Source organism: Oculina patagonica, unplaced genomic scaffold, assembly GCF_052425735.1.
Source record: "Oculina patagonica isolate OP01 unplaced genomic scaffold, crgOcupat unplaced3, whole genome shotgun sequence".
Lineage (NCBI taxonomy): Eukaryota > Metazoa > Cnidaria > Anthozoa > Scleractinia > Oculinidae > Oculina > Oculina patagonica.
This window is the reverse complement of record NW_027558145.1, coordinates 131,333-158,835: the sequence shown is the minus strand read 5'-3', so window position 1 is coordinate 158,835 and position 27,503 is coordinate 131,333. Positions and strand designations below refer to the sequence as shown.

General features: G+C 41.4%; 2 protein-coding genes and 1 pseudogene across 3 annotated transcripts in view; 1 reads left to right on the top strand and 2 right to left on the bottom strand.

Annotated features, from left to right (window-relative positions):
- LOC144640417 (muscle, skeletal receptor tyrosine-protein kinase-like) overlaps positions 1 to 25,993 on the bottom strand; it is a 35,537-nt gene extending 9,544 nt beyond the window's left edge. Inside the window, exon 1 of the mRNA XM_078499571.1 lies at positions 25,810 to 25,993. Coding sequence (XP_078355697.1) covers positions 25,810 to 25,879 — 70 coding nt within the window. The 5' untranslated portion in view covers positions 25,880 to 25,993. The remainder of the gene's footprint in view (positions 1 to 25,809) is intronic.
- Positions 329 to 2,404, top strand: LOC144640409 (uncharacterized; annotated as a pseudogene). The gene is made up of 2 exons (XR_013568354.1): positions 329 to 488; positions 1,379 to 2,404. The product of XR_013568354.1 is annotated as an uncharacterized LOC144640409 (transcript).
- LOC144640408 (uncharacterized) lies at positions 2,353 to 3,848 on the bottom strand. The gene is made up of 2 exons (XM_078499566.1): positions 2,949 to 3,848; positions 2,353 to 2,845 (listed from the first exon to the last, which is right to left on the bottom strand). Exons 1-2 carry the CDS (start codon positions 3,610 to 3,612, stop codon positions 2,433 to 2,435), a joined length of 1,077 nt encoding a protein of 358 aa, XP_078355692.1. The 5' UTR covers positions 3,613 to 3,848; the 3' UTR covers positions 2,353 to 2,432.
- Positions 25,994 to 27,503: the final 1,510 nt, after the last annotated feature.

Sequence of the window (27,503 nt, the reverse complement as noted above, 5' to 3'; positions counted from 1 at the left end):
ATACGAGATCAAAGAAATATGGTTTATCAAAAACCATATAATGAGCAGAATTACCTCTTCTCCAAGCTCATGGAAATACAGGTGACAATAAGAGGTATACGGAAAGTGACTTACAATATACCTACATTGGGAATGGTTTGCAAGACCGCATTTAAAAAATGCTATGGATTGTCTTCAAGCAAAATAGAAGTGCTGTTGAAAAAGATCCATCTTGATAATCCAGCCATACAACCGGACCAGAGAGGCCAGAGGACGCCAAGGCGGTTTTTGCCTAATGTGAAAAACCTGGTTGTTGACTTTATCTGTTCGTATGACGCGAGTGTTTCACATTAGGGACCTTAAGCAACGGACGTCGCCGACCTCAGAACGGCAACCGGAAACGTGAAATTACTTTCTTGACGTCACTGCGCATGTACAACAAGTTCTGACCTGACGTTGCCTCGACGTCGAGAACGCGAGAACGTGGGGTTTTCCGTCGCGACGAAAACGTGAGTACTTAGTCTTTTCTTTTGTTCACTATTAGCTTATTTTTGTACTAATTTACAATGTCGAAGCTAGGTTAGGTTTCATAATGATTGCCTTTGCTTAAAAGAATGTTTCGGAGGAATTCCTGACCTTATTTTAATTGCTTTCACATGTCAGGAAAGCTTTCAGCGCCAAAGAGGGTGTTTTTAGTAACGCAATGCCGCTTAGTATAATTAGTTTTCTTTTCCAATTTCCTCAACGTAGAGTCGGTAGATTGTTATAGCTTGAAAGAACATTTATTTTATTTTGGTAATTCCTTCTTCTTGACATGTCATTTACATGGAGGCTTTGTTTATCGGCTCAAATTAAATTTTGTATTCGCTTCGCCATATTTACAGGCTGTCGAAGCTGATAAAAAACGCGCAACCAAATTGTCTCGTCTAGGTTTTATTTCTTGTGTATATGAGGTGATTACCTTCGATGCAAATACTTAAATCAATACAGCTACTACCTGGCTGGCGAAGCTCCTGTTTTTAGGGGCCGATTGATGTACCCAATCGAATGAAAAACGCAAAAATTTGGTCCGAAATATATTCTTAGCATGGTGAGTTTATGTCATTTGGAAGTCTTTATACTGGCATTACTAATAAAAAATAAGCCCAAAATATGCCTGTTTTCGCACTGAGTATCGTATAAACTGGTGAAACACTAGACCGATTTTAAAAGCAAGATGTTAAATTTGCATTCTTTACATTTGATATTTTAAAGCAAACCAAGTTTGTTAGCTAGGCTCTGTATTTTGTTTTTTCTTACAATAAGTTTACAAGGATTGTTTCTCTTAGTGAAGCTTGAATAGTACAAGGCTTAATTTAATCGAGCTATTTTTAAAATAAAGTTTGTCTTTAACTCATAGATGGAGTGGACAGAACAAAAAGAACTGAAGCTTGCACAAGAAATTCTGCTGTGCGAACCCTTCAAATTCAGGGCTGGCTCAAAAGAACGTGGTTCGGTGTGGACCCAAATAGCGAACAATCTGAATACTCATCCAGGATTTACAGTGTCACAGAGGGCTGTTAGAGATCATTATACCATCCTCGAGAAAAAAGCCAAAAAAAGGAAACGTGAAATTGAAAACGGAACTGGCATCTCCCCTGAAGATTCCGAGCTTGATTTAGCCCTTGAAGAGATCATCGAGAAATGGGAAGCGGCGGAACAAGAGTTCCATCTTGATCACCAAAGCAAGGCGAAAAAACTCGAAAAGGACAAAGAAACAGCAGAAGAGATGCGGAAAATGTCAATGGAAAGTCTTGGTGCTTCTAAGAAGAGGAAAACCGATCCAGATGAGTCAGTGGAAGAGAAGCGATGTAAAAGCGGAGAGGTGGCAGCGACACAGTCCAGTTTTTAAAAGAGCATAGTGAGCTGGAGTTTCAGTTTAAAAGAGAAGAGCTTGAGGCTAAAAAAGGCGAGCAGTCGCTTCTAAATGAGCAACAGAAGCAACAACAGCAGATGATTTCCATGTTCCAGCAACAACTTCAGCAACAGAACCAACACCAACAGCTACAGCAACAGCAGATGCAGCAACAATTGCAGCAGATGCAGGCTATGTTTATGGAATCCCAGAAGCAGCAAGCACAACTCATGGCCACCTTATTTCAGAAAATGCCAGAACACAAATAGAGTGCAACGTTATTTTGTTAATCAATGCTTTTATCAGTACTTTAGCGGTGAACAGTGTTTTCATCTTCCAGCAAGTCATAAACTAGAGAACTTTGTTGTGCTTATAACAATATATCTGGTACTTTTCCGTTTATTTCCTTGTAGTCATGTTGTGTTTTTATTGCAGGTTATACTTGTAAATTCAAACCGAAACGTACAACAACATGTTAAGACATTTGTTAATTGTTTATTTCACAAGAGAGCATTAAAGATGTTGCTAATTTCCACAGTTTGTTAGTAGCAGATATTAATTAAGAGAAATAATCATAAATATTTGGAGGGTCGAGATCAAAAAAAGTGGATGTAGTGTTTCCATACAAGCATGTTATAGCATTCCTGAGTAAGGCAGAAACAGCATACATTTTTCCCACTGCGCTCAAACCTATCTTTAAATTTTTCTTAAAATCAAGGAACTTAAAATCATTGACAACATCATTGAAAAGCCACTCTACTGAAGAACGGACGACACTCATTGAATTGTTAAAATCTTCCATTTGCTGGGTGGGAACCACATTCCTGAAGGGAGCTTGGAGATGTACTCTCAGTGGGTAGGCGGGGTCTCCATATATGCACAAAGAGTGCCCAGCAGGGTCGAAAGAGTTCCTAGCCAGCTCGTTGTATACCCCGGAATCGGCAAGCATCCCGCTGTCATGCTTCCTGCCCTCTTGAAATACAAACAAAAAAAAAAACGAGTAAATATGTTACAATAATTAAACCATTATTTTTAAACCTCCTTTTCCTTTCAAGACCCACCCTTTCCCTCTCACCTACTGGGCCATATAAGTTGGCAATGAGACCATTTGGAGTTGCAATGGATTGAAACTTCAGGGCATGTACCCGCTTGTGGCCATTGTAGACGATTCGCTGATTTTGGAGTGGGCGGCAAATAGGGCGTACAGTACCATCAACGAAACCCCAGCAGTTATTCAACGCCGCGCCCTTTTGATGTATTGCATCTGCATATGCTCGCAGAGAGGCTCGGGAAAGGAAGGGCTGGTTAAAGTCAGTCAGGTGGTGGCTATGTTCGTTGTAAATCCAGTCCAGAACAACATTGGTCATCATGCTAATTTCTGGAACTGGTCTTCCAAATCGCGGTATCATGTCGCTATAACGACAGGGATACGCAAGTCGTTTCAGCAGCATGCACAAGCCTTCCATTCCAGCGAACACAGACCTCTGCGAGCAACGGAAAACATGTGGAATGCCAAGGGCGTCTGCCAAAATGGGTAAATCATTCTTTTCGACACGAAATTCCGCTATGCATTCCTCTTCGCTGAAATTATCCAGCGAGAATTCTTCGTAGTTGTCGTAAGGAAACAGTGGATTTTTTGACCTGTTTATGTCGTAAAGGACGGCAAATTCATTTGCTTTTATCATTCCTTTGACATAGCAAATCAAAAGCAAATCTCGCGTTTTCTTTAAGCTCGACATAACCTTGCCGAATGCCAGAAAAAGCAAATGAACAGGAATCTAGAGCTTTACTATAAATTTTGTATTTGCCGCCAAATTTGCGAAGCCCGGCGCGTCGTCACGTTTTCGCGCGCTTTGCTTAACGATGAAAACTCGATGTCGCGACCGCGACCTGAAGCCGTTCTATCCCCAGTTTCTTATCGGTCGTCACGTCGCCGTCGTCAACGAAAACGTCTGTTGCTTAAGGTCCCTATTATCGCAGAGCGAGGACGGATGCTAAGCGATATTTTGACTCAAAAGTTACTATGCGTCAAATGTGGTCACAATTCCTTGCTGAAAACCCTAATTTGAAGACAACCAGTTTGAGACAAGCAAATAAAGGTCCAAATTTGAGTTTCTCGGCGTTCAGAAACATTTTTAACAGTGAATTGAAAGAAATACTTAGTTTTAGAAAAGCGAGGCAGGACACTTGTCAAACCTGCGACCAACTAACAAGTGGATTGAATAAGGAAAAAAATAAAACTGGACCGCACAGGTCCGAAGATAAAATCTCACGTCTGACAGATGAACGCGAGGCACACTTAACAGACAGTGAGGTTAGATTTGCTTCCTTGAAATATGACGTTACTATTCTGGCTACAAAAGTTAACTAGTGTATGAACATTTAATAAAGAAATATTAAATGAAAACGACCTGTCTTTCAAGTCTGACTTATTTTCTTTATAATTATTTTGAGGCAGCGATGTACCGTATTTTCTCGATTAAACGCCAAACTATTTTCTCAGATTAAACGCCGGGTCAAAACTGCTATTTGATCGAGGTTCCAGCCTTTGTTCCGGCGAGGTCCAGGCGTTCCCGTTTATGAACTTAAAGTTTTATATCCGTACATTTACTTGTTTCCATGTTGTTCATATATATTGTTTCGGTTCTGTTATGTCGCAAATCCTGATTGCAACGTGCCTTGGTACTAATCATCCTCGGAGACCCAGGGAAATTTTGTAGGGGCGGAACGAGTGGGAAAATTGTTCCGCTTTGACAAACTGGCCCTAGGTATCGCAGGATGAGTAATGATATATCAACTTGAAAAATTACAAAAAATTTCACTTCGTTAATAAACGCCTGGCCCCGATTAAAACGCCGGGTTCACCAGGCCAAGTTTGAAATAAACGCCGAGTCGTTTACTTGAGAAAATACGGTATGTTGTTTGGTCATAGTCTCATAGAGCGGTTTTCACTTGAGTGTCGAAAGTAATTCGCGTTTGCATTGGTTTTACATTAGTACGCTTAGTAATTGGTTTAAAACTCTCGCGCCACTTTCTCAGCCAATCACATGTAAAACCAAAACCAATTATGACTCGCCCGTACACGTTTTCCTGCACTTCACACCGGCTACTAGGCTCGATTTCCAGCCGCTTTTTCGCTTTTTCGCTTTTTGTCTGTGCTCTTTGTGATTGGCTAGAGTAATTACTTTGGTTTTGGTTTTACGGCACTCAATTGAAAACTGCAGTATTTTATGACAATTCTTCCCGAGTTAAAAAAAATACAAACAAATGTTGTACTCTGTTAAAAATTATTATTTCCCGGGCCTGTTGTAATTGGTAAATTTCAAATACTTCGGGACATAAGAGCAGATAAAATTTAGTCGTTAAACCAGAATCTCAAATATGTAGTTAACATCTTTATTTTTTAGTTGACCAACGTGGAATAATTGTCAATACCGTGTATCGGCGAAAGCTAGGATTTTTAGAATTAGAATTTTGGCAGAAGTGTATTTTTAAACTTCAAATTTCTTTATCAAAATGCTAAAAGATTACTGAAAGGAGAAGAATTACGGTAAGGCAGCATTATAACTAATTACGCAACTTTTTATCAACACGAGTATATGCTTCCACTTATACCAGAAGAATTAAATTCCCACGTCTTGGCCGGTTTATATACACTTTTCGACTGTTACCAGAGCTAATTTTTAATGGCCGAATTCCCATGCGCGCGGACGTATTTTCGTGCAATCAGCATGCAACCGTGACTGCCAAGTACAGAGTTTGTAGCTTGACTTCAGAGCACGTGAAAAACGGTTTGAAAATGCCTCCGAAGTTTGTCAATATTAGGAGGGTTATCCTAAAGCACAAAAGAGCAGCGAAATGTCCGTTTTTGGACAGGTACATAAAAGAAGTGATTGTATCGGCAGGGGAGCAAGAGTTTGTGTCGTCCAAAGAAATATTTGAGGATTACACAAGTGTTGTGGCTCTGTGGTCTGAGCGTGACGGCCAAACCAAACACCTATTGAAAGAGAGAAGTTTTTACCGGGTAAGTCGTTACAAATCTTGAGAAATCGCTTTTGTTTTAGATCATATACAGTTATCATGTAAAAAGACACAAAATGGTTTCTTTCCGCAAGAAGTACTTCTATTTTGTGTGGAAGAATAGGAAAATCTGGTTTCTTGGTAGCCAGATTCTAGCATCTGCTGTATTGAAACTTCAAAGTAGCTAAGTAAACTTTAAACTTAAGCGCATAGAGATTGCGAAGTTTGTAAGAGCATATCCATCTCAGGCTGAACACAGATCTGAAAAGGTACAAAAGGAATAGCTTTGTTTGATGCTGGCAGCTTTTTTGAAGGTTCCGCGAAAGACGTTATTGCGCTGTGAGTGTCTAGACCTCACGACCTGTGTGAATCTTACCAAGGACGCATGATGCTTACACTGTGACAGAAATATATTGCATTAAGAAGACAGCATTTGTGCGCTGCTCTGAGAAATCGACGAATTTTGATGTATCCGGTAAAGATGCTTCCTTTAATTATCGAAACCAAATACAGTTATGCTAAATGTTTTAGATCAGTTATGCTAAATAGTTTAGCGAGTTCTGAAAAAGAAATGAGGCAACACGGTTTTAAACTGTGCCGGATCTAAGTCACATGTTAGTTTAAAATATAATAAAAAATATTTTTAATAAAACATTTTATTATTTTTCCTTTCACTTGACCAGCAATTCAAGAAGGAAGTTTTGTTTTTTGGGCAGCGGAATGGCTGGCCAATAAGGCCCGCTGTCCATGTTAACATTCGTGGCTACACTGGGATAGCGGTTCAACGGCCACGACGAGAGAGGGCAATTGAGTTTGGGGGGCGTATAATGGCCGAACGAATTCAGCATTATATGTCCCTCCATCCCAAGCCAACTCCCCCAATCGAGGTAAGCAGCCATGTACATACACAGTCGAGCCTCTCCTTACGGATTCCTGTCTTTATAATACAGGCAATCTTTAATGTCCGACAAAAGTCTTCAATATTATCATTGAAAAAATCGTCTATGATACGCTTCTCCCAAATTATGAACAACGGGTGCTAACTCTTTGCCACTGGGAGCAAATTCATATAAACTTAATTCTTTATTGTGGACTCCCCGCTAGGCCGCTGATAAGGTGACGATAATTTGTGTATAAAAATATCATTTCCTGTTTGTGGTTGCAAAAACAATGACGCTCTATTTAACGTGAATGATTTCGGAATAATATTATATCATTTTTTATGTGTATATTACTTTTTGTCTATTTCTATATCATTAACTCTGATATCTTTCCACATTAGGAACGTATTCATTCGGACGTGTTTAACTTAATGTTTTTTTGATTTCTTAAGCTTCACGATGTGCCTAGTGATCCGCGAAAAGCCGGAAAATGCGCCTTCGCATCTAGGGACATTAAAAAGCATGAAATTATATGCGAATACGAAGGTGAAGTTATGGGCCTGGAAGAATCTAAGAGGCGGGAAAACGAGTACCGTGAGCAGGGAAAAGTGTGCGTTCTTATGGTGTTGGACAGCGCAGGCATTGCGTGAGTGCTGCTTTAAGTGTGTTGAAATTTTTTTTTTTAATTATGTTTTATCGTTGTTTGCCTTAAGTGAAAGAAAATTCGAACATGTAGTCCTTCAATTTACCACGCCGATAACGTGGTTTAGAATTGACTGGGGTAAAGCAACTTTAATATCCCATAGTATTTATTCCATTCCATCCTGACATATTCATAGTATCCCATACATGGCTTTATTTTGTAGCCTTTGATTGTGCGGTTCGAAAAGCGACACTTTTTTAAGTCAGCATTTTGGGGTAAAAACATTCAATAAGAAATCTTTAAACAAACATTTTTAGTGATACCTATAGCTTTTAATTTAACTAATTATTAGCATTCATTCCCACGTAGTATGTTTACCGGTTACAAAAATATGATTTTTGTAGCTAGGCATCGACGATTGTGCCTCCAGAAACCTACCTCTAATACGAAATGACAATCTATTATTGTTATGATATTTTTATAAACTGCATGTATAATATTAGTCTATGTATTTATTTTTCAGCATTGATCCATACCGAGGCAGTGTACAAAGCAAACTTCCTTGGGGAGCTACCCTAAATCATTCGCGAAAAAATGCCAACGTGAAGCCATTCGTTGTAAACAAGAACAGTAACCAACCCAGAGTGTTCTTCATAGCGCTGCGCGACATTCCACAAACAGTAGAGTTGCTCTGGGATTACAATGACCCGGAATGGGCGCTATACTCGAATAGTCAAACTCTACCTGAGTAAATTTCAGTACCTTTACACGCCTTTTAGACTCAGGCCGAACGTCGAACTTCACATGAGACGAACTAAATTTCAGTTTTGGTCGACCCAAACAGGTAAAGCTTGACCGTTGAGTCAACATAATTCGTCGAACCGACACCGAACTACATTCAGTGCAGCAAAAAACAAAAAAAAATAACATACAAATGTTTAATTTTAGAGTTCGTTTCATAAGGAGATTGACGTTTGACCCGCTGTCAACTTCACACTTACTATCCGTCTGAAGCAGACGGATAGAACGTGTTGGTTGATCTTAATGAAGGAAAATTACAAGGCTGATTAAAAGGATTCGTACTATATTTGAATTCCAATCTTTAATTTCGGAAGGCACGGCCGTCCTACTTCAGGATCTTACAGGTCTCTGTAAGACTGATGAAGGGGGAAGACCGTGCATTTAAAAATAAAAGAATTTAAATATAGTACCAAACCGTTAAATCAGACTTGCAATTTTTCTTCGAATTCATTAGTTATTTAGTTAGTTATAGCTGGTTAGATCTTCTGCAGTGATATGATCAGGTCCATCTATTTTGTCACGGTGACTCAAACTCGCCTTAGTCAAACGTCGAACTTATTATGAGCTTAATTCGCTCAGTTTAGTTCGTTTCATGTGAAGTTCGACGTTTGGCACAGGCCTTATTTTGTAACGCTCTTTCCTTTCTCTACAGAGAACGTATAACGTGTAATGTTCTTTGGTAGACGTTTCCATCTCGCAACTAAAACGATGTTTGCGTCACTTTCGGCGGAACATTGCCTGATACTTATTGGCTAAAATCAGACAATATTTCGCAATGCAAGGTCGAGCAGGATAATTGTTTTATAATTCAACAAATTGTCAACAAAATACACTTTGCAGCTAGTAAAAAACTGGGGTTGTGCCGAATGTTAAAGATTTCCGACGAATCTTTACAACCTACGTATATTCAGTATTGCATATTACTAAAAACTAGCAATGGTATTTTGCTATTCTTGCTTGTTGATTGGTTAACAGGGAATGGCATGTGAGCGTCAAGTAAAATTAGCTGGGGAGCTCAAACATTACATTTCTTTGGGCGTTTTTAATAAAACAATGATACCAGTCGCGCTTGTTGGATATGAGATCGTTATATTTGTCTGTATATTATGTGTAGCTTCCTATTATGTTATGCATCTTTTACGACACGATGCACTAATGAAAATTGAAAAAGGTATTGTGTATTATTCAAAAAACGAAAATAATACATTTACAGCCAACCGGCTCCCTTTACAACGGACACCTTCGGGACCACTATTTGGTGTTCGTTATAGAGAAATTCCGTAGTACAGGGAGTTATTTTCAGTTATTTTTTATTCGCTGGGACTCCAACTCTTATCTGTAATTATAATAACGGAGTATCCGTAATAACGAGGTGTCCGCAAGGCGAGAGTTTACTGTAATATTTTGGTCTATATGTGTAACTTCCTATCGTGTTTTACATTTTAACGCCACGATACACAATTAAAAATTGAAAATGTACTGTGTATCGTTCAAAAAAGGTTAATAACACACTTAATTTTTTGTCTATTATGTGTAAATTCCTATTGAGTTCATTTTTACGACAACAAACACCAGTGAAAATTAATTAAAAGTGTATTGTGTATCGTTCAAAAAGGTAAACATTATATTATTGTATGTTAAATGTAAATTCCTATTTAGTTTTACATCTTTAAGGGCACGATATATCAGTGAAAATCGAAAGAGGTATTGTGTATCATTCAAAAAACGTAAATACAATACATTTAATTTTTTGGTCCATTATGTGTATCTTCCTATTATGTTATACATCCTTTATGACACGATACACCAGTGAATATTAAAAAGGTATTGTGTATCGTTCAATGTCATGAAAGTGGCATGGATTAAATAAACTTCCCACAAAAAGATCTTCTATCGAAATTTAAGTTATTCGCCTTCATTCTCTGCAGCGCCTTTCTGACAAGATAAAGAGGCATAAAATGCTTGTGCCTCCTCTGTTAAATATTTTCGAGCTAACGTCAAACAGTGTTCTTTAACTTGTGCTGGTACAGGTTTCTGTTCATGCCTTACAGGCACGAGAAATTCGGCATTCAATCCGTGTCTCTGTTTTTTTTTGTAAAATGAAACAATTCTTGGCCTTTCGTCAGTATCCACTTTAAACCTTACATACGTAGTTCCGGGATGATGAACAAGACTCAAGTCCCCGCTATCAGGATCAACAACTTCACCACAGCCGAAATTAAGCCAGGCTAACCTTCTGACTTCAAATATTTGTCTGTCTTCATCTTCATTCCTGGCAATAAATTCCCTTTTGAGGAATGTTTTATAGTCCTTGATCATGTCTAATGTAACCCAATATACCTCAATGTTTTTCATAGAACTGTTTTCCAGTAACGAAGCCCACTGCCGCGGAATATCAACCCTCTCTATCGTATCAAAGAACTTCTGTATGCAACCAAACCGTCTATCACATATCGAATAGGAGTGACCCTCCAAAAGAAATTTGAGGTCTACTCTCAGAAAGTCCCCATTATTCACCAGGTATTCAAGGTAAAAAAACAAGTAGCACTCTTTAAATTGGCCTGGGGCGTTATCGGACCAAATTGTAAGCTGATCGAATTTTCCATATTTCATCTGAAGGGTGACTAGTAGATGATTTAACGAAGATATTACCTCGTTAGGTCCTGCTCCTCCAATGCTGTCGTCATAGAAGAAGCAGTGAATGGTTTCCTCATTTGCACAATAGATTCCAAGGAGATTGGTTCTTAGCTTCCTTAGGAAATGGCTATCTTGTGCTGAGACCTTAGGACATGGTAAATTCTTGTGATAATCCAGTTGCAAAACAAGTACTTTCGGAAACATATTTTAAATTATGGTTCTCACTGCTTTCTGGAAATAATTTATATTATTTGTTTGCGCAACTACGTGAGTTTCTTTTGCAATAGAGAAAGTTTGCGATTGCTCAAGATTAATGTTTGTTTTTATTGAAATTGCTTCACTCGGAGACGCCACTAAAGAATCGTGTTTCACCATCTGCGTCATTTCATCCGATAACTTCCCAACAGGGTGTCATTTTAAAGGCCTGTCAATATGCGTGCACATTAACCGGGTTCACATGTCAAAAAAATAAAACGAATATCAGATCGATCCACTCAGCACAGACATCACCAGATGTGTTCTTTTTTATCAAATGATAAAATTGAAATACATCTTTACTGGAATACCACGCTTATAGTTTCAAGGATAGCGAAACTTTCGGTTACAAATTTTAGTTCGTTGTACGTATGATACTTCTCTCTTGTATATTTGTATACAGTAAAATATAACTGAAGTTGTGATAATTCCTTTCCCAGCTTTCGGGTGGTAATTTAATACGTACGTTTTACGTTACGTTACTATTCTGTATTTGCGTACAGTAAAACATAAAGATGTAACCTTTTATTAACGAAACATGCCGCTATGAAAGCTTTAAAACTTTTGGCGAGAAGATTAGAACGATAAAGTAAGTTTTCCTATGGTACAAAACGTAGACGAGGTTTCACAATTATTTTTTCGTCTAAAAGACCAGAAAAAAATTCTGATAAAAACAGAAGATTTCATAAACTCGTTCTGATATATCACTTTGGACAGAGATATTTACTGACCTAACGATCGAAATGCCAAGGTAACGTACGAAAACTTGTTACTAATGCTACGCACTTACTCCACTTTATCAATTATATTAGAGGGGGGATTTTTACTGTCCACTTGTCCACACGAAGATATGATAACGCAAGTGGAAAAGACATCAGTACGAATGAGAGAGTCGCTTATCTCAACAGACCTAAGCTCTACGAAATACATATCGACACTAAAAAATTAAAACAAATGGTTTAAATGTAAAGCAGCAACTCTGAAAAAAAAAAAACATGTCGCTTGACTATTGGCTCGTTTGAAAAAAAAAAAGAGTTTTTGGCCTCAGAAAAACTGCGATAAAATCATCGACTCTGTTCTTCTATTTTTATCGGATTTAGTCTAGAAAATCTCGACGAACCGATTTGTGGAAATTTAATCACTCGCTCCTGCCTATAGAAATCAAAGAATTTGTTACAACTTTAAAAATCGATTACTAGTTAATTACAAAGCACATTGCTAGTCTTAAAATAAAAGGCTGTACTAGAAGGTGAAAGAAACGAGAGGCTTTAACATTCGCTTTTCCAAGCAGTTGTCACAACGCAAAAAATAAAACATCTTCAGAAATAATTAAACCGAACCTTTCCAAAGAGTTCTTGATCTGTTTGCTGTCATAACCTCGCTCGAAGGTATATACTAGTGCAAAAAAATGATGGACCGTCTGAGTTATTGTACAAAGCCGTAACGAATAAAAAATTGTAAGTAATTTTCCTTACTAGGTTCGTGGTACGGACACTGACGGAAACCAAATATAACTTAAAAACTTCTGAAGGTGGCAAGCCAAATAAGACTGAAAGAAAAGGAGTCTCACAAAAGATACACCTTTCGTTTGAATTCCAAGGCAGAAGCTTGAATTCAGGCTAATAAGCGCTACAGTTTATTTTCAATGTATATTGCTGGTGACGGACGAAATATAGCTCTCTTTCCTAATTTTTTTATTTCATTTTCCTGATGTACAACTGGTGTTTTGGTTTTGGTATGAATTTTCTGAAAAGACGTCAACACACTGCCGTTTCATTTTATTTGGAACTTTAAGTCGGACAAAATCGAACGAAAAGCTTTCAGTGCTCCTTTTAATTGACGAAGGTGGTTTTCAAATGGTCGACTTTTCTATTATAGACAAAGCGGTGATGCACTATTTGCTCTTTCTTCTGGACTGTAATGCCAACATAAGGCATAGATTTCACAGACAAAAGTCCCGACATTTAATAAAATATCTTACCGCTAAAATATCAGGATTGATACCCTTAGGCAAATTGCCATTTAAAATAAACAACTGGAGGAATTTAATAGGAAGTGGAAGAATTTCCTATAACTTTTCAGTTATTTCATTTATTTAATTATTTACGTTTAGATCTTGTTGATTTTCCTTGTTCTTTTCCTCTTTTCCATTTAGCCGATACAACGTATATCCAAAATTACCGCTTTTTAATCGTAAACTACCTGTTTTATCCTATATTTTCTAGTTGTATGTGTATTTAAGATTATTTTTGCTATAATTTATTTCATTAATCGTTATAAAATTTCCTTGTATTATTTTGTGTGTCAATAAAGTATTTAAAACAAAATTTTACCGGAATGATGTGGAAGTGAAACGCTCTGGAATAATCGTTTTACTGTAGATAGATGTTATGCATATGGAAGACCAACTTATTATGCGGCAAGGGTATCATGTATTTAAGTTCAATTTTTGCTGTTGCTGTCTTTGCATCCGTGTTTTTACTGCTAGTCAGTCCTTTTGTTTTACTTTTAATTACTTTTGTCTGTACCTACAATGCAAAAACGTAGTAGTCTGTTGAAACTATGCGTAAAATAAAATATGTTATTTTAGATATTGCCAACTGCCTGGAAAAAACGGTCATTAAACCTTTAAGCGTAATCCGGCAAGCTGAAAAAAATTTTTTTTTTTTTTTTTAAATCTTTCACAATTAAATAAGTGCCTGATCATAGGTTGTTCCGATGTAATGGCATTTTCACGTAGCCGAAGAGCTAAAAAACCTTCTGTTTTGCCAATATATTGTTGCGAACTTCTCCCTTTTGGAGAGAGCTAGTGTTGTTAATATGACCTGGTAGTTCGCTAGTAATCTTTTTAGCTATTAGCAATTAGTTTGGCGTTTTCACAGTATTTCAGTTGAATGCACTTTCAGTCTGCTGGACACTTAACTTATTGATACACGGCCCCACGAGCTACCCATTGGAGCTTCAGTTTCAAATAAAGGACTCCAATGATTGGCCAATACTTTAATGAGAAAGGCAAAATAAGTCACACATATGTTATGCGCCTGCCTGGAGGTCCGTGTAGGGAAGAACTATGTCCGAGGTCTTGAATGAATGTGTGTTCAAGATCGAGAGCACAGGTTTTCCTTAACGGACCAGCCAAGGCCGGAAAATAGCGTTTTTTTGCTACTCTAATTTGCTCAGTGGTACAGAAACCTAGAATGATTGTGCTGCAGAACTTCTGTTCTATACTTGCGCATTCAAGTTCTTTGCTCAATCAATCGAGGGGTTAGCAAGGATGAATTATGCTGCTTTCTGTTAAAGAATTTCGAATACAACAGCCGCGTTAAAAAATAAACCGTAATCACAGAAAGGTTCAGCAGATTTGATATGCACGCTGAGGAGACCTAAGAAACGAATAAATAAAGATAGGAAAAGTATAAGTTAAAATGTACCGGTGAATAGAAATATACCGGTAACACAAAACTAAACACTTAATTTTGAACTTTTTGACGTGAGTTCACAATAAACTTAAGCTTTGTTTCCGTTTATATAACGAATTAATTATCTCCAGGAAAAAGATTTCCAGCAGGTTTTTAAGAATTACGGTTCCATAACAGACGGGAGAGATGCTTTAGGAGAAAAACAAGATTTGTTAATTGCCAACTTTTATTAGTCTAACTTTGCTGTAGGTAATAGGAAACTTTATTTATGAATAGTACAACGTATACGTAGGAAATGATTGCTTAATCTTCCTATAGCTAGCCATGGCTTTATTCATGTTCAAAACGCACGACTGGTTACAATAAAACATTTCCTTTTTAAAATTGCAATTTACATTGAAAACATAAAAAAAATGTCTACTAAGAAAAAATCTAGATTAAATTATAAACTATTATTAAACTTATCATAATATTGTAAGCACGACTTTTGATAACTAAAACATCTAATCAAATCGGAAAAAACTGTTTCAAATATGTAGCAAAAAGACACAATTTTAAAATGAAAAGTTGTGCAATTCTGTAATGTTAGGTTTGAAAAAAAACTACACAATAATAAGTAAAAGATTACAATTTTAAATTCTGAATCTGACACCAACTTACTAGCTTAGGACTAATACAATGACAATACTACTTAAATTAAAGAGAAATGTTCCTGTACTGATTTAATGCAACAATTATTAGACTGTTTGGGCTGAAAAATCTCTGGGTTACATTTAAAAGTCTTACGAAGATAAAGTTATTGTTTTCGGTGATGACAAGAAAACTTTCTAAAAAGGTAAAAATGTAATCAAAATGAATAAGAAATTAAAAAATCCTCTAACAGCCATCGCTGAAAAAAGCAGCAATTCACCCTAAGCAAAAACAACAACGAAAAAAATACATTAGCTATTGTAAGGCAATATCTGAAACTGCACTGAAAGACACTGTTTGCCCTGCTGAATTCCCTGGTGCCCAAGCCTGGCTAACAGTAGGCCACAGCCAACTGGAAGCAGGCATTCCCTGCCAACATTGTTGAATTTTTGAAAACCGTGTCAGCAACACAAACCTCTCACTGGCACTTTGCCAGGAAAATCAAAGGCTTTGTCAGTCAATCAAGCAAAGTCAAGCAGTCACTGGCGAACAAACACACTCACCTGAGTTTTGCCCAGCTGGATCACCGCCGCAACCTAACCTTGTAGCCTAACCAGGCCAGTTCTGCTGACGAAAACCAAAAAAGACCAAAAAATCAGTTTTTTAGTCCAAGTGTCCACTTTTTGAACCCACCCCACCCCCCTGGGTTATGAGACCTGCTGGTTGGCATGGTACCACCCTGTAGCCTGAAGCCTGGGCTGCATGCCAAAACCCTTCAAGACACCAAGCCCCCTGCTTTTTCAAGCGCCAGGCTGGCCTGACCCCTGGCTATCGCCAGGCGACAGGCGAAAAAGTTTTGCTTCAACCGGAGACCATGTTTTCAAAAATCCAGTCATATGTTGGCAGGTAATGCCTGGAATTGCACTGACAATCACTGTTTGCCCAGCTGACTTGCCTGGTGCCCGAGCCTGGCTAACGGTAGGTCACAGCCAGCTGGAAGCAGGCATTCCCTGCCAACAATTATGACTGAATTTTTGAAAACCGTGTCAGCAACACAAACCTCTCACTGGCACTTTGCCAGGAAAATCAAAGGCTTTGTCAGTCAATCAAGCAAAGTCAAGCAGTCACTGGCGAACAAACACACTCACCTGAGTTTTGCCCAGCTGGATCACCGCCGCAACCTAACCTTGTAGCCTAACCAGGCCAGTTCTGCTGACGAAAACCAAAAAAGACCAAAAAATCAGTTTTTTAGTCCAAGTGTCCACTTTTTGAACCCACCCCACCCCCCTGGGTTATGAGACCTGCTGGTTGGCATGGTACCACCCTGTAGCCTGAAGCCTGGGCTGCATGCCAAAACCCTTCAAGACACCAAGCCCCCTGCTTTTTCAAGCGCCAGGCTGGCCTGACCCCTGGCTATCGCCAGGCGACAGGCGAAAAAGTTTTGCTTCAACCGGAGACCATGTTTTCAAAAATCCAGTCATATGTTGGCAGGTAATGCCTGGAATTGCACTGACAATCACTGTTTGCCCAGCTGACTTGCCCGGCGCCCGAGCCTGGCTAACGGTAGGTCACAGCCAGCTGGAAGCAGGCATTCCCTGCCAACATATGACTGAATTTTTGAAAACCGTGTCAGCAACACAAACCTCTCACTGGCACTTTGCCAGGAAAATCAAAGGCTTTGTCAGTCAATCAAGCAAAGTCAAGCAGTCACTGGCGAACAAACACACTCACCTGAGTTTTGCCCAGCTGGATCACCGCCGCAACCTAACCTTGTAGCCTAACCAGGCCAGTTCTGCTGACGAAAACCAAAAAAGACCAAAAAATCAGTTTTTTAGTCCAAGTGTCCACTTTTTGAACCCACCCCACCCCCCTGGGTTATGAGACCTGCTGGTTGGCATGGTACCACCCTGTAGCCTGAAGCCTGGGCTGCATGCCAAAACCCTTCAAGACACCAAGCCCCCTGCTTTTTCAAGCGCCAGGCTGGCCTGACCCCTGGCTATCGCCAGGCGACAGGCGAAAAAGTTTTGCTTCAACCGGAGACCATGTTTTCAAAAATCCAGTCATATGTTGGCAGGTAATGCCTGGAATTGCACTGACAATCACTGTTTGCCCAGCTGACTTGCCCGGTGCCCGAGCCTGGCTAACGGTAGGTCACAGCCAGCTGGAAGCAGGCATTCCCTGCCAACAATTGTTGGCAGGTAATGCCTGGAATTGCACTGACAATCACTGTTTGCCCAGCTGACTTGCCCGGTGCCCGAGCCTGGCTAACGGTAGGTCACAGCCAGCTGGAAGCAGGCATTCCCTGCCAACAATTGTTGGCAGGTAATGCCTGGAATTGCACTGACAATCACTGTTTGCCCAGCTGACTTGCCCGGTGCCCGAGCCTGGCTAACGGTAGGTCACAGCCAGCTGGAAGCAGGCATTCCCTGCCAACATATGACTGAATTTTTGAAAACCGTGTCAGCAACACAAACCTCTCACTGGCACTTTGCCAGGAAAATCAAAGGCTTTGTCAGTCAATCAAGCAAAGTCAAGCAGTCACTGGCGAACAAACACACTCACCTGAGTTTTGCCCAGCTGGATCACCGCCGCAACCTAACCTTGTAGCCTAACCAGGCCAGTTCTGCTGACGAAAACCAAAAAAGACCAAAAAATCAGTTTTTTAGTCCAAGTGTCCACTTTTTGAACCCACCCCACCCCCCTGGGTTATGAGACCTGCTGGTTGGCATGGTACCACCCTGTAGCCTGAAGCCTGGGCTGCATGCCAAAACCCTTCAAGACACCAAGCCCCCTGCTTTTTCAAGCGCCAGGCTGGCCTGACCCCTGGCTATCGCCAGGCGACAGGCGAAAAAGTTTTGCTTCAACCGGAGACCATGTTTTCAAAAATCCAGTCATATGTTGGCAGGTAATGCCTGGAATTGCACTGACAATCACTGTTTGCCCAGCTGACTTGCCCGGCGCCCGAGCCTGGCTAACCGTAGGTCACAGCCAGCTGGAAGCAGGCATTCCCTGCCAACATATGACTGAATTTTTGAAAACCGTGTCAGCAACACAAACCTCTCACTGGCACTTTGCCAGGAAAATCAAAGGCTTTGTCAGTCAATCAAGCAAAGTCAAGCAGTCACTGGCGAACAAACACACTCACCTGAGTTTTGCCCAGCTGGATCACCGCCGCAACCTAACCTTGTAGCCTAACCAGGCCAGTTCTGCTGACGAAAACCAAAAAAGACCAAAAAATCAGTTTTTTAGTCCAAGTGTCCACTTTTTGAACCCACCCCACCCCCCTGGGTTATGAGACCTGCTGGTTGGCATGGTACCACCCTGTAGCCTGAAGCCTGGGCTGCATGCCAAAACCCTTCAAGACACCAAGCCCCCTGCTTTTTCAAGCGCCAGGCTGGCCTGACCCCTGGCTATCGCCAGGCGACGGGCGAAAAAGTTTTGCTTCAACCGGAGACCATGTTTTCAAAAATCCAGTCATATATATATATATATATATATATATATATATATATATATATATATATATATATATATATATATATATATATATATCTGAGAGGATTTGCAAAAACCTGGTCGCCCAGGTTTTCGCTTGGACTCGGGCGAAGCCCGAGTCCAAGCCCAGCTGGTGCCCTTAACTTGAGGGGGGCTTCCGTCACCAGTGCTCTGGTGACCTGGCCCAGGGTCTTAGCTATCCGCTGGTGCCTGGCTGGCGGACTAGCTGTCAAAAGCAGGGGGGAGGGGAGGGTTTGTCTTTGGACGCTTGGGCCCATTTGTGTTAAATTTTCAGTATGTTTGTGTTAAATTTTGAATGCCCTGCGAGGGGCTGTTGAATATTTTGATTGACATTGCTTGAGGGTTCCCTGCTGAGAAGGGACCTGGCTGCTGTGTCAGGTGTCACCTGGGCTGGTGACGTGCCAATCTCTAGCCAGGGGGGAGGCCCGGGGACTTGTAAACAGCTTGGAGTGTTTATTTTTTTAGTATGTTTGTGTTAAATTTTGAATGCCCTGTGAGGGGCTGTTGAATATTTTGATTGACATTGCTTGAGGGTTCCCTGCTGAGAAGGGACCTGGCTGCTGTGTCAGGTGTCACCTGGGCTGGTGACGTGCCAATCTCTAGCCAGGGGGGAGGCCCGGGGACTTGTAAACAGCTTGGAGTGTTTATTTTTTTAGTATGTTTGTGTTAAATTTTGAATGCCCTGCGAGGGGCTGTTGAATATTTTGATTGACATTGCTTGAGGGTTCCCTGCTGAGAAGGGACCTGGCTGCTGTGTCAGGTGTCACCTGGGCTGGTGACGTGCCAATCTCTAGCCAAGGGGGAGGCCCGGGGACTTGTAAACAGCTTGGAGTGTTTATTTTTTTAGTATGTTTGTGTTAAATTTTAAATGCCCTGTGAGGGGCTGTTGAATATTTTGATTGACATTGCTTGAGGGTTCCCTGCTGAGAAGGGACCTGGCTGCTGTGTCAGGTGTCACCTGGGCTGGTGACGTGCCAATCTCTAGCCAGGGGGGAGGCCCGGGGACTTGTAACAGCTTGGAGTAATTTGGCTTGTGGGCCACCCGGTTCTTGCAAATTCGCTCAGATATTGAGCACCAATCAGGCAGTGGGTGCCCCTCCAATCGACTTGCTAGAACTTTGCCTCCATGTTTGGTCCCCTGGCCAGTGACTTTGGCCTTTCGGAGCCGTTTTGGGCCTGATATCTGAGAGGATTTGCAAAAACCTGGTCGCCCAGGTTTTCGCTTGGACTCGGGCGAAGCCCAAGTCCAAGCCCAGGTGGTGCCCTTAACTTGAGGGGGGCTGCCGTCACCAGTGCTCTGGTGACCTGGCCCAGTGTCTTAGCTATCCGCTGGTGCCTGGCTGGCGGACTAGCTGTCAAAAGCAGGGGGAGGGGAGGGTTTGTCTTTGGACGCTTGGGCCCATTTGTGTTAAATTTTCAGTATGTTTGTGTTAAATTTTGAATGCCCTGCGAGGGGCTGTTGAATATTTTGATTGACATTGCTTGAGGGTTCCCTACAGAGAAGGGAGCTGGCTGCTGTGTCAGGTGTCACCTGGGCTGGTGACGTGCCAATCTCTAGCCAGGGGGGAGGCCCGGGGACTTGTAAACAGCTTGGAGTGTTTATTTTTTTAGTATGTTTGTGTTAAATTTTGAATGCCCTGTGAGGGGCTGTTGAATATTTTGATTGACATTGCTTGAGGGTTCCCTGCTGAGAAGGGACCTGGCTGCTGTGTCAGGTGTCACCTGGGCTGGTGACGTGCCAATCTCTAGCCAGGGGGGAGGCCCGGGGACTTGTAACAGCTTGGAGTAATTTGGCTTGTGGGCGACCCGGTTCTTGCAAATCCGCTCAGATATTGAGCACCAATCAGGCAGTGGGTGCCCCTCCAATCGACTTGCTAGAACTTTGCCTGCATGTTTGGTCCCCTGGCCAGTGACTTTGGCCTTTCGGAGCCTTTTTGGGCCTGATATCTGAGAGGATTTGCAAAAACCTGGTCGCCCAGGTTTTCGCTTGGACTCGGGCGAAGCCCGAGTCCAAGCCCAGCTGGTGCCCTTAACTTGAGGGGGGCTGCCGTCACCAGTGCTCTGGTGACCTGGCCCAGGGTCTTAGCTATCCGCTGGTGCCTGGCTGGCGGACTAGCTGTCAAAAGCAGGGGGAGGGGAGGGTTTGTCTTTGGACGCTTGGGCCCATTTGTGTTGAATTTTCAGTATGTTTGTGTTAAATTTTGAATGCCCTGCGAGGGGCTGTTGAATATTTTGATTGATATTGCTTGAGGGTTCCCTACAGAGAAGGGAGCTGGCTGCTGTGTCAGGTGTCACCTGGGCTGGTGACGTGCCAATCTCTAGCCAGGGGGGAGGCCCGGGGACTTGTAAACAGCTTGGAGTGTTTATTTTTTTAGTATGTTTGTGTTAAATTTTGAATGCCCTGCGAGGGGCTGTTGAATATTTTGATTGACATTGCTTGAGGGTTCCCTACTGAGAAGGGAGCTGGCTGCTGTGCCAGGTGTCACCTGGGCTGGTGACGTGCCAATCTCTAGCCAGGGGGGAGGCCCGGGGACTTGTAAACAGCTTGGAGTGTTTATTTTTTTTAGTATGTTTGTGTTAAATTTTGAATGCCCTGTGAGGGGCTGTTGAATATTTTGATTGACATTGCTTGAGGGTTCCCTGCTGACAAGGGACCTGGCTGCTGTGTCAGGTGTCACCTGGGCTGGTGACGTGCCAATCTCTAGCCAGGGGGGAGGCCCGGGGACTTGTAACAGCTTGGAGTAATTTGGCTTGTGGGCGACCCGGTTCTTGCAAATCCGCTCAGATATTGAGCACCAATCAGGCAGTGGGTGCCCCTCCAATCGACTTGCTAGAACTTTGCCTGCATGTTTGGTCCCCTGGCCAGTGACTTTGGCCTTTCGGAGCCTTTTTGGGCCTGATATCTGAGAGGATTTGCAAAAACCTGGTCGCCCAGGTTTTCGCTTGGACTCGGGCGAAGCCCGAGTCCAAGCCCAGCTGGTGCCCTTAACTTGAGGGGGGCTGCCGTCACCAGTGCTCTGGTGACCTGGCCCAGGGTCTTAGCTATCCGCTGGTGCCTGGCTGGCGGACTAGCTGTCAAAAGCAGGGGGGAGGGGAGGGTTTGTCTTTGGACGCTTGGGCCCATTTGTGTTGAATTTTCAGTATGTTTGTGTTAAATTTTGAATGCCCTGCGAGGGGCTGTTGAATATTTTGATTGACATTGCTTGAGGGTTCCCTACAGAGAAGGGAGCTGGCTGCTGTGTCAGGTGTCACCTGGGCTGGTGACGTGCCAATCTCTAGCCAGGGGGGAGGCCCGGGGACTTGTAAACAGCTTGGAGTGTTTATTTTTTTAGTATGTTTGTGTTAAATTTTGAATGCCCTGTGAGGGGCTGTTGAATATTTTGATTGACATTGCTTGAGGGTTCCCTGCTGAGAAGGGACCTGGCTGCTGTGTCAGGTGTCACCTGGGCTGGTGACGTGCCAATCTCTAGCCAGGGGGGAGGCCCGGGGACTTGTAACAGCTTGGAGTAATTTGGCTTGTGGGCGACCCGGTTCTTGCAAATCCGCTCAGATATTGAGCACCAATCAGGCAGTGGGTGCCCCTCCAATCGACTTGCTAGAACTTTGCCTGCATGTTTGGTCCCCTGGCCAGTGACTTTGGCCTTTCGGAGCCTTTTTGGGCCTGATATCTGAGAGGATTTGCAAAAACCTGGTCGCCCAGGTTTTCGCTTGGACTCGGGCGAAGCCCGAGTCCAAGCCCAGCTGGTGCCCTTAACTTGAGGGGGGCTTCCGTCACCAGTGCTCTGGTGACCTGGCCCAGGGTCTTAGCTATCCGCTGGTGCCTGGCTGGCGGACTAGCTGTCAAAAGCAGGGGGGAGGGGAGGGTTTGTCTTTGGACGCTTGGGCCCATTTGTGTTGAATTTTCAGTATGTTTGTGTTAAATTTTGAATGCCCTGCGAGGGGCTGTTGAATATTTTGATTGACATTGCTTGAGGGTTCCCTACAGAGAAGGGACCTGGCTGCTGTGCCAGGTGTCACCTGGGCTGGTGACGTGCCAATCTCTAGCCAGGGGGGAAGCCCGGGGACTTGTAAACAGCTTGGAGTGTTTATTTTTTTTAGTATGTTTGTGTTAAATTTTGAATGCCCTGTGAGGGGCTGTTGAATATTTTGATTGACATTGCTTGAGGGTTCCCTACAGAGAAGGGAGCTGGCTGCTGTGCCAGGTGTCACCTGGGCTGGTGACGTGCCAATCTCTAGCCAGGGGGGAGGCCCGGGGACTTGTAAACAGCTTGGAGTGTTTATTTTTTTAGTATGTTTGTGTTAAATTTTGAATGCCCTGTGAGGGGCTGTTGAATATTTTGATTGACATTGCTTGAGGGTTCCCTGCTGACAAGGGACCTGGCTGCTGTGTCAGGTGTCACCTGGGCTGGTGACGTGCCAATCTCTAGCCAGGGGGGAGGCCCGGGGACTTGTAACAGCTTGGAGTAATTTGGCTTGTGGGCGACCCGGTTCTTGCAAATCCGCTCAGATATATATATATATATATATATATATATATATATATATATATATATATATATATATATATATATATATATAACCGCTCCTTCATTGTTGAGCACTATTCTGGATTTATCAGTGTGAAACCCACCTGAAGTCATATATATATATATATATATATATATATATATATCTGATATTGTTTGCATTTTGTTAATTTAAGGTCAATAAATTTTGATAATATACTCGGAAAGTCGCACAAAATGATTGGTCGAGCATGTCAGGCGCTTTAAAATATTTCCAATTTTATGACACACATGCACGTATTGACGTCGTGAAAAGATGTCACGAAATAGCCATTGGTGCCATTTACATTTTCAATGGCGACTTGCAATTAGACAATGGATAGAACAATATTGAATAATATAATAAACTTTAGAAAATAGCACAAAGTAAATACGTGCGCTGATTTGTTAAAAATTGTGTTTCTATAACTCGATGGAGACACAGACAGTTGTCGTAGACACGGCAATCAATATTCACGGCGCTGAAATAAGCAATGCAAAAATAACAACTAAGAATTGTGCCAAATTTTAATGTCACAGCTGACAAAAACCAGGTTAAGACTAAACAAATATTTGCACACTTGAAAACAAGCGAGTAAGATGTTTACAGAGCCTGCTACACATTCAAAAATAGTCTGTGAAAAAAATTATCGAAGCGGCTGACCTTTCAAAGAAGTATATGAATTGACGCAACTTCACTCCATTCTAGGCTTTGCAGCACTTCAGAACTATTCACAGCTCCTCAACAGGACAAGATATTTGTCCAGAATGCCAAGTCAAACTTCTTTTCACAGAAAAATAATGCACTTTCACCTCCAAGGTTCGAGTCGCTGGATCGGCAGCGTCGGTCGTCAAACCATTCGGTTAGGTCGATGAAGCGAAATAAAACCACAATTCTTGACTCCTTCCAGTGCTTGACTTCAGTTAAACCATTGGCTTAGTTATTTCTCATAATTACGTTAACTTTGGGGCCTGTTTTCTTTGTTTGTCTGGCCCAAAACGGTGAATTTTAGCCTTCAAGCAAATGTTGAACAGTTTATTTATACCTGTTCATCGACTCCCTTACTATGATTGGTTGATTATGTTCATGACGTAAAACCGCGAGGTGAAGAGAATCTACGTTTTGATGTTAAAAAAAACGCTAAATATTACTTTGATGTGCGTTATTTTCTTTGTGCTGTTTTCTAAAAGAAATAGAAAACATGTTTTCCGTGTTTCTATCGAGTTATAGAAACACTCGTGAAAGTTTGGGAGAACTCGAAAAAGCTGTGGAAACACTCGTCTATCGACTCGTGTTCCCACAGCATTTCTCGTTCTCCCAAACTTCCACTCGTGTTTCTATAACTCGATAGAAACACGGAACATGTTTTCTATTTCTTAAATATTATTATGATATCAAATTGGCGACGAGGATGCCCGAAATCGACTTTTTTTAATGCCTTAAAATACCGGTTACGAGCAATGGGACATCAACAACAAACGAATTCCGCGGTTTCTACTGTCCAAACGACTTTCTTAGTACTTCCCGCTTAGGCTCGTTTTTTGGCTGGTTCAACTACTCATGGGCAGCCTGGTCTAAATGGTTTAAGACCAAATAGTATTTTCTCACTGCTCCTTGGATACAACATCCTTGTTTTTTAACATGTAAAACATGCTGCTTCTGCTACTTAACAAAGCAAAGGCTTCTTCCCCTCCTTGCCGGCCCCGTAGCCTATGTGTTCGATACGTTGCCTGTTAATGGCAATGACCACATTACAACTCTTACAAAATTAACTGCCTTCTTCGAGCCAAGGAAGAAACATGCAATTCCATAGGCATTTTTCATTGGCTGTTCAGCTGCCTAGCTTCTATCTTGATGGCTTTGAATTGTTTTGATAGCATGCGCTTAAAAGAATATAACTAAAGGCTCATTGTTTTTCAGTCAAAATAAATAATGTGAACGAGTCTAATGTCAACGAGTTTCAAGTTGCATGTCGAATATACTACCACCCTGGTAGCAAAGTTCTTCATTTCAGTATTACAGTGAAGGTGAACCAAAAGTAAAACTAGTGGAAATTCGGCTCAACCATTCGCTGTGTATTATAGGTATACATTAAGGTCCATACAAATTCTTATATTTACCATCAATTAGTCACGCTGTAAGCCTGCGATCCTAATGATGTCGACTTTTGATGCATAACAAGTATGGCTGAGGTTATTTGCTGTAAGCGTACAGCAGTCATAATATCACGCAATCATGTCTGTCATTCATATTTTCACAACTGAACGTCCATTTCCTCCACTTATCGTTCCGTTTTGAGTTTTTTTTTTGTTGATCTAAGAAGTCTAATGTGAACGTCCGTCGAATAGGTCTTTGTGCTCGATAAACACTGAGGCAATGTCGTAAATTATTCAATCTTAGTCAAACTCCTCAGTGAGGCGTGTTGCCCTATCTTGCTATAAATCCCTACAATGTTGCCTCTGTTTATTTTGTAATTATCTTGAAGGCCTTGCTCATGATCTTAAACATAAAGGACGCTACTGTTAGTCTTATCTAAAATTGTAAAATAACTTTCCTACTCAAAACGAGACTGAAATCTCTTAAACGTACCTGAATGCGGAAGTATCAACACGATTACATGTAAGAGGTAGCATAACGAAAGGAAGTTTTCACCCATCATCAGTTTGTGAAAAAACTCATTGCTTACTCGTAAATGTTGTTGTCAGGTCCACTCGAGGAACAAGTTCTGCCGTTGCTTTTATAATGCAGGTCGCAAAAGTACTCAACCAATACGTTCTTTATTAATCGGGCGGGGCCTGGGCCCGATTCATAATCTGCACGGAATTTTATTTTTTTTTTTGTCGGTAAATCGATCCAGACCCACGCGGCCCAGCCGGCTCTTCTCTCACGGTCACGCAAGATTTAATATTTAATAGCGATCAGCCGATCACTCGCGTTTAACACGAACACTCTGCTCTCTGAAATGTATAATTTTGTTTCATACCATATTTTACAAGAAGAGAAGGCTGAATATAATCACATAGCGAAAACCAAGACCGCTTGGACATGTCCAAGCTATTTGAAACTACCACTACGTCAGACCCCTGTCACGCGATCTCTCGCTTGTAGCTATAAATAATCATTCACCTATTTTCTGTTTGAATGCTCTGCGCTCTGTTTGTGTGAAATATTTATTGTTGTGTTACTCAAGCGTTTGGCTCGGAGCGAGTACAAGTCGTACAATTTACCCGGAATGTGTTAAATATTGCAAAACGACGACTTATTTTCTGGATAGCCCAATTTTTGTTTTGAGTTTACGGTATTTTGAGAATCGAAACGTTATCGAAACGTAAGTTGCAAGCTCAGCAAGAATGTGCCAAAGCACGGGATACACGTCATCGCGCCAGGGGAATTACCAAAAGCTTGTCGGAAGACGCTAAACGGAGAAACACAATGGGATGGCCTTAGTCTACTCTTTATTTTGGCGTGATTTGGCTTTCTTTTAAATGAACTGGTTTGGGTTTATTTTATTGAACATTCGGAACAAAATAAATATTTGCTGCTTTTCTAAAGATTTTACTGTGCGGTGCCGTGCCTTTAAGCCAAAGCACTGAAAGAGGTCAGGTGGTCAAAAATTACCCGCACGATTATAAACTGCTTGCAGTTCTTGTTTCAATAGAGTCACACTTCAGTAGCTTGAGTCACTCTCAAGTCACGCATAAGCAACTGAATCGTCCCAGGATTTTTCTTGGCGCGGGATGATAAGTTTGTCGTAAGAGACGACTAGGGACGAGTCAGCCTCAGCGATGAGTGCTCAGGAATATTACGTTCAGTTTATTTGTTGATATGAAATTTAAGTTGTTTTTTATAGTAGTCTGGCACTGTAGATCAATATTGTGCTAAATATTTAACAGATAAGCAATATTTTTGAACGCCAACACAATTGCTTTCATGTTAAACATTCTCTCTTCGTTGAACATCGCATATTTCCAAGAGCGGACAGTTTTCGAAGGGAGAAGTTCCAGATCAACTATCCGCTTCTCGGAACAGATAAAGTCCGCAGATAAAGTCCATGCATTTTTTGTTTGCGCAATATGCAGGTCAATGTTTATGTAAATGTTCGCTTTAATATTACTTTCGTCTATTTTCAGTTATGTCCAAGGCAATAAGACATTAAAACGGATACGTTTGCATTCATCCATAAAGCGTTGTTTTAAATAGGAATATAACAATAGGAAATATTTCTATTTTAGATACACACAATGCAGGCTATTTTTTATTTAAATGTTCGCTTTAGTATTGCT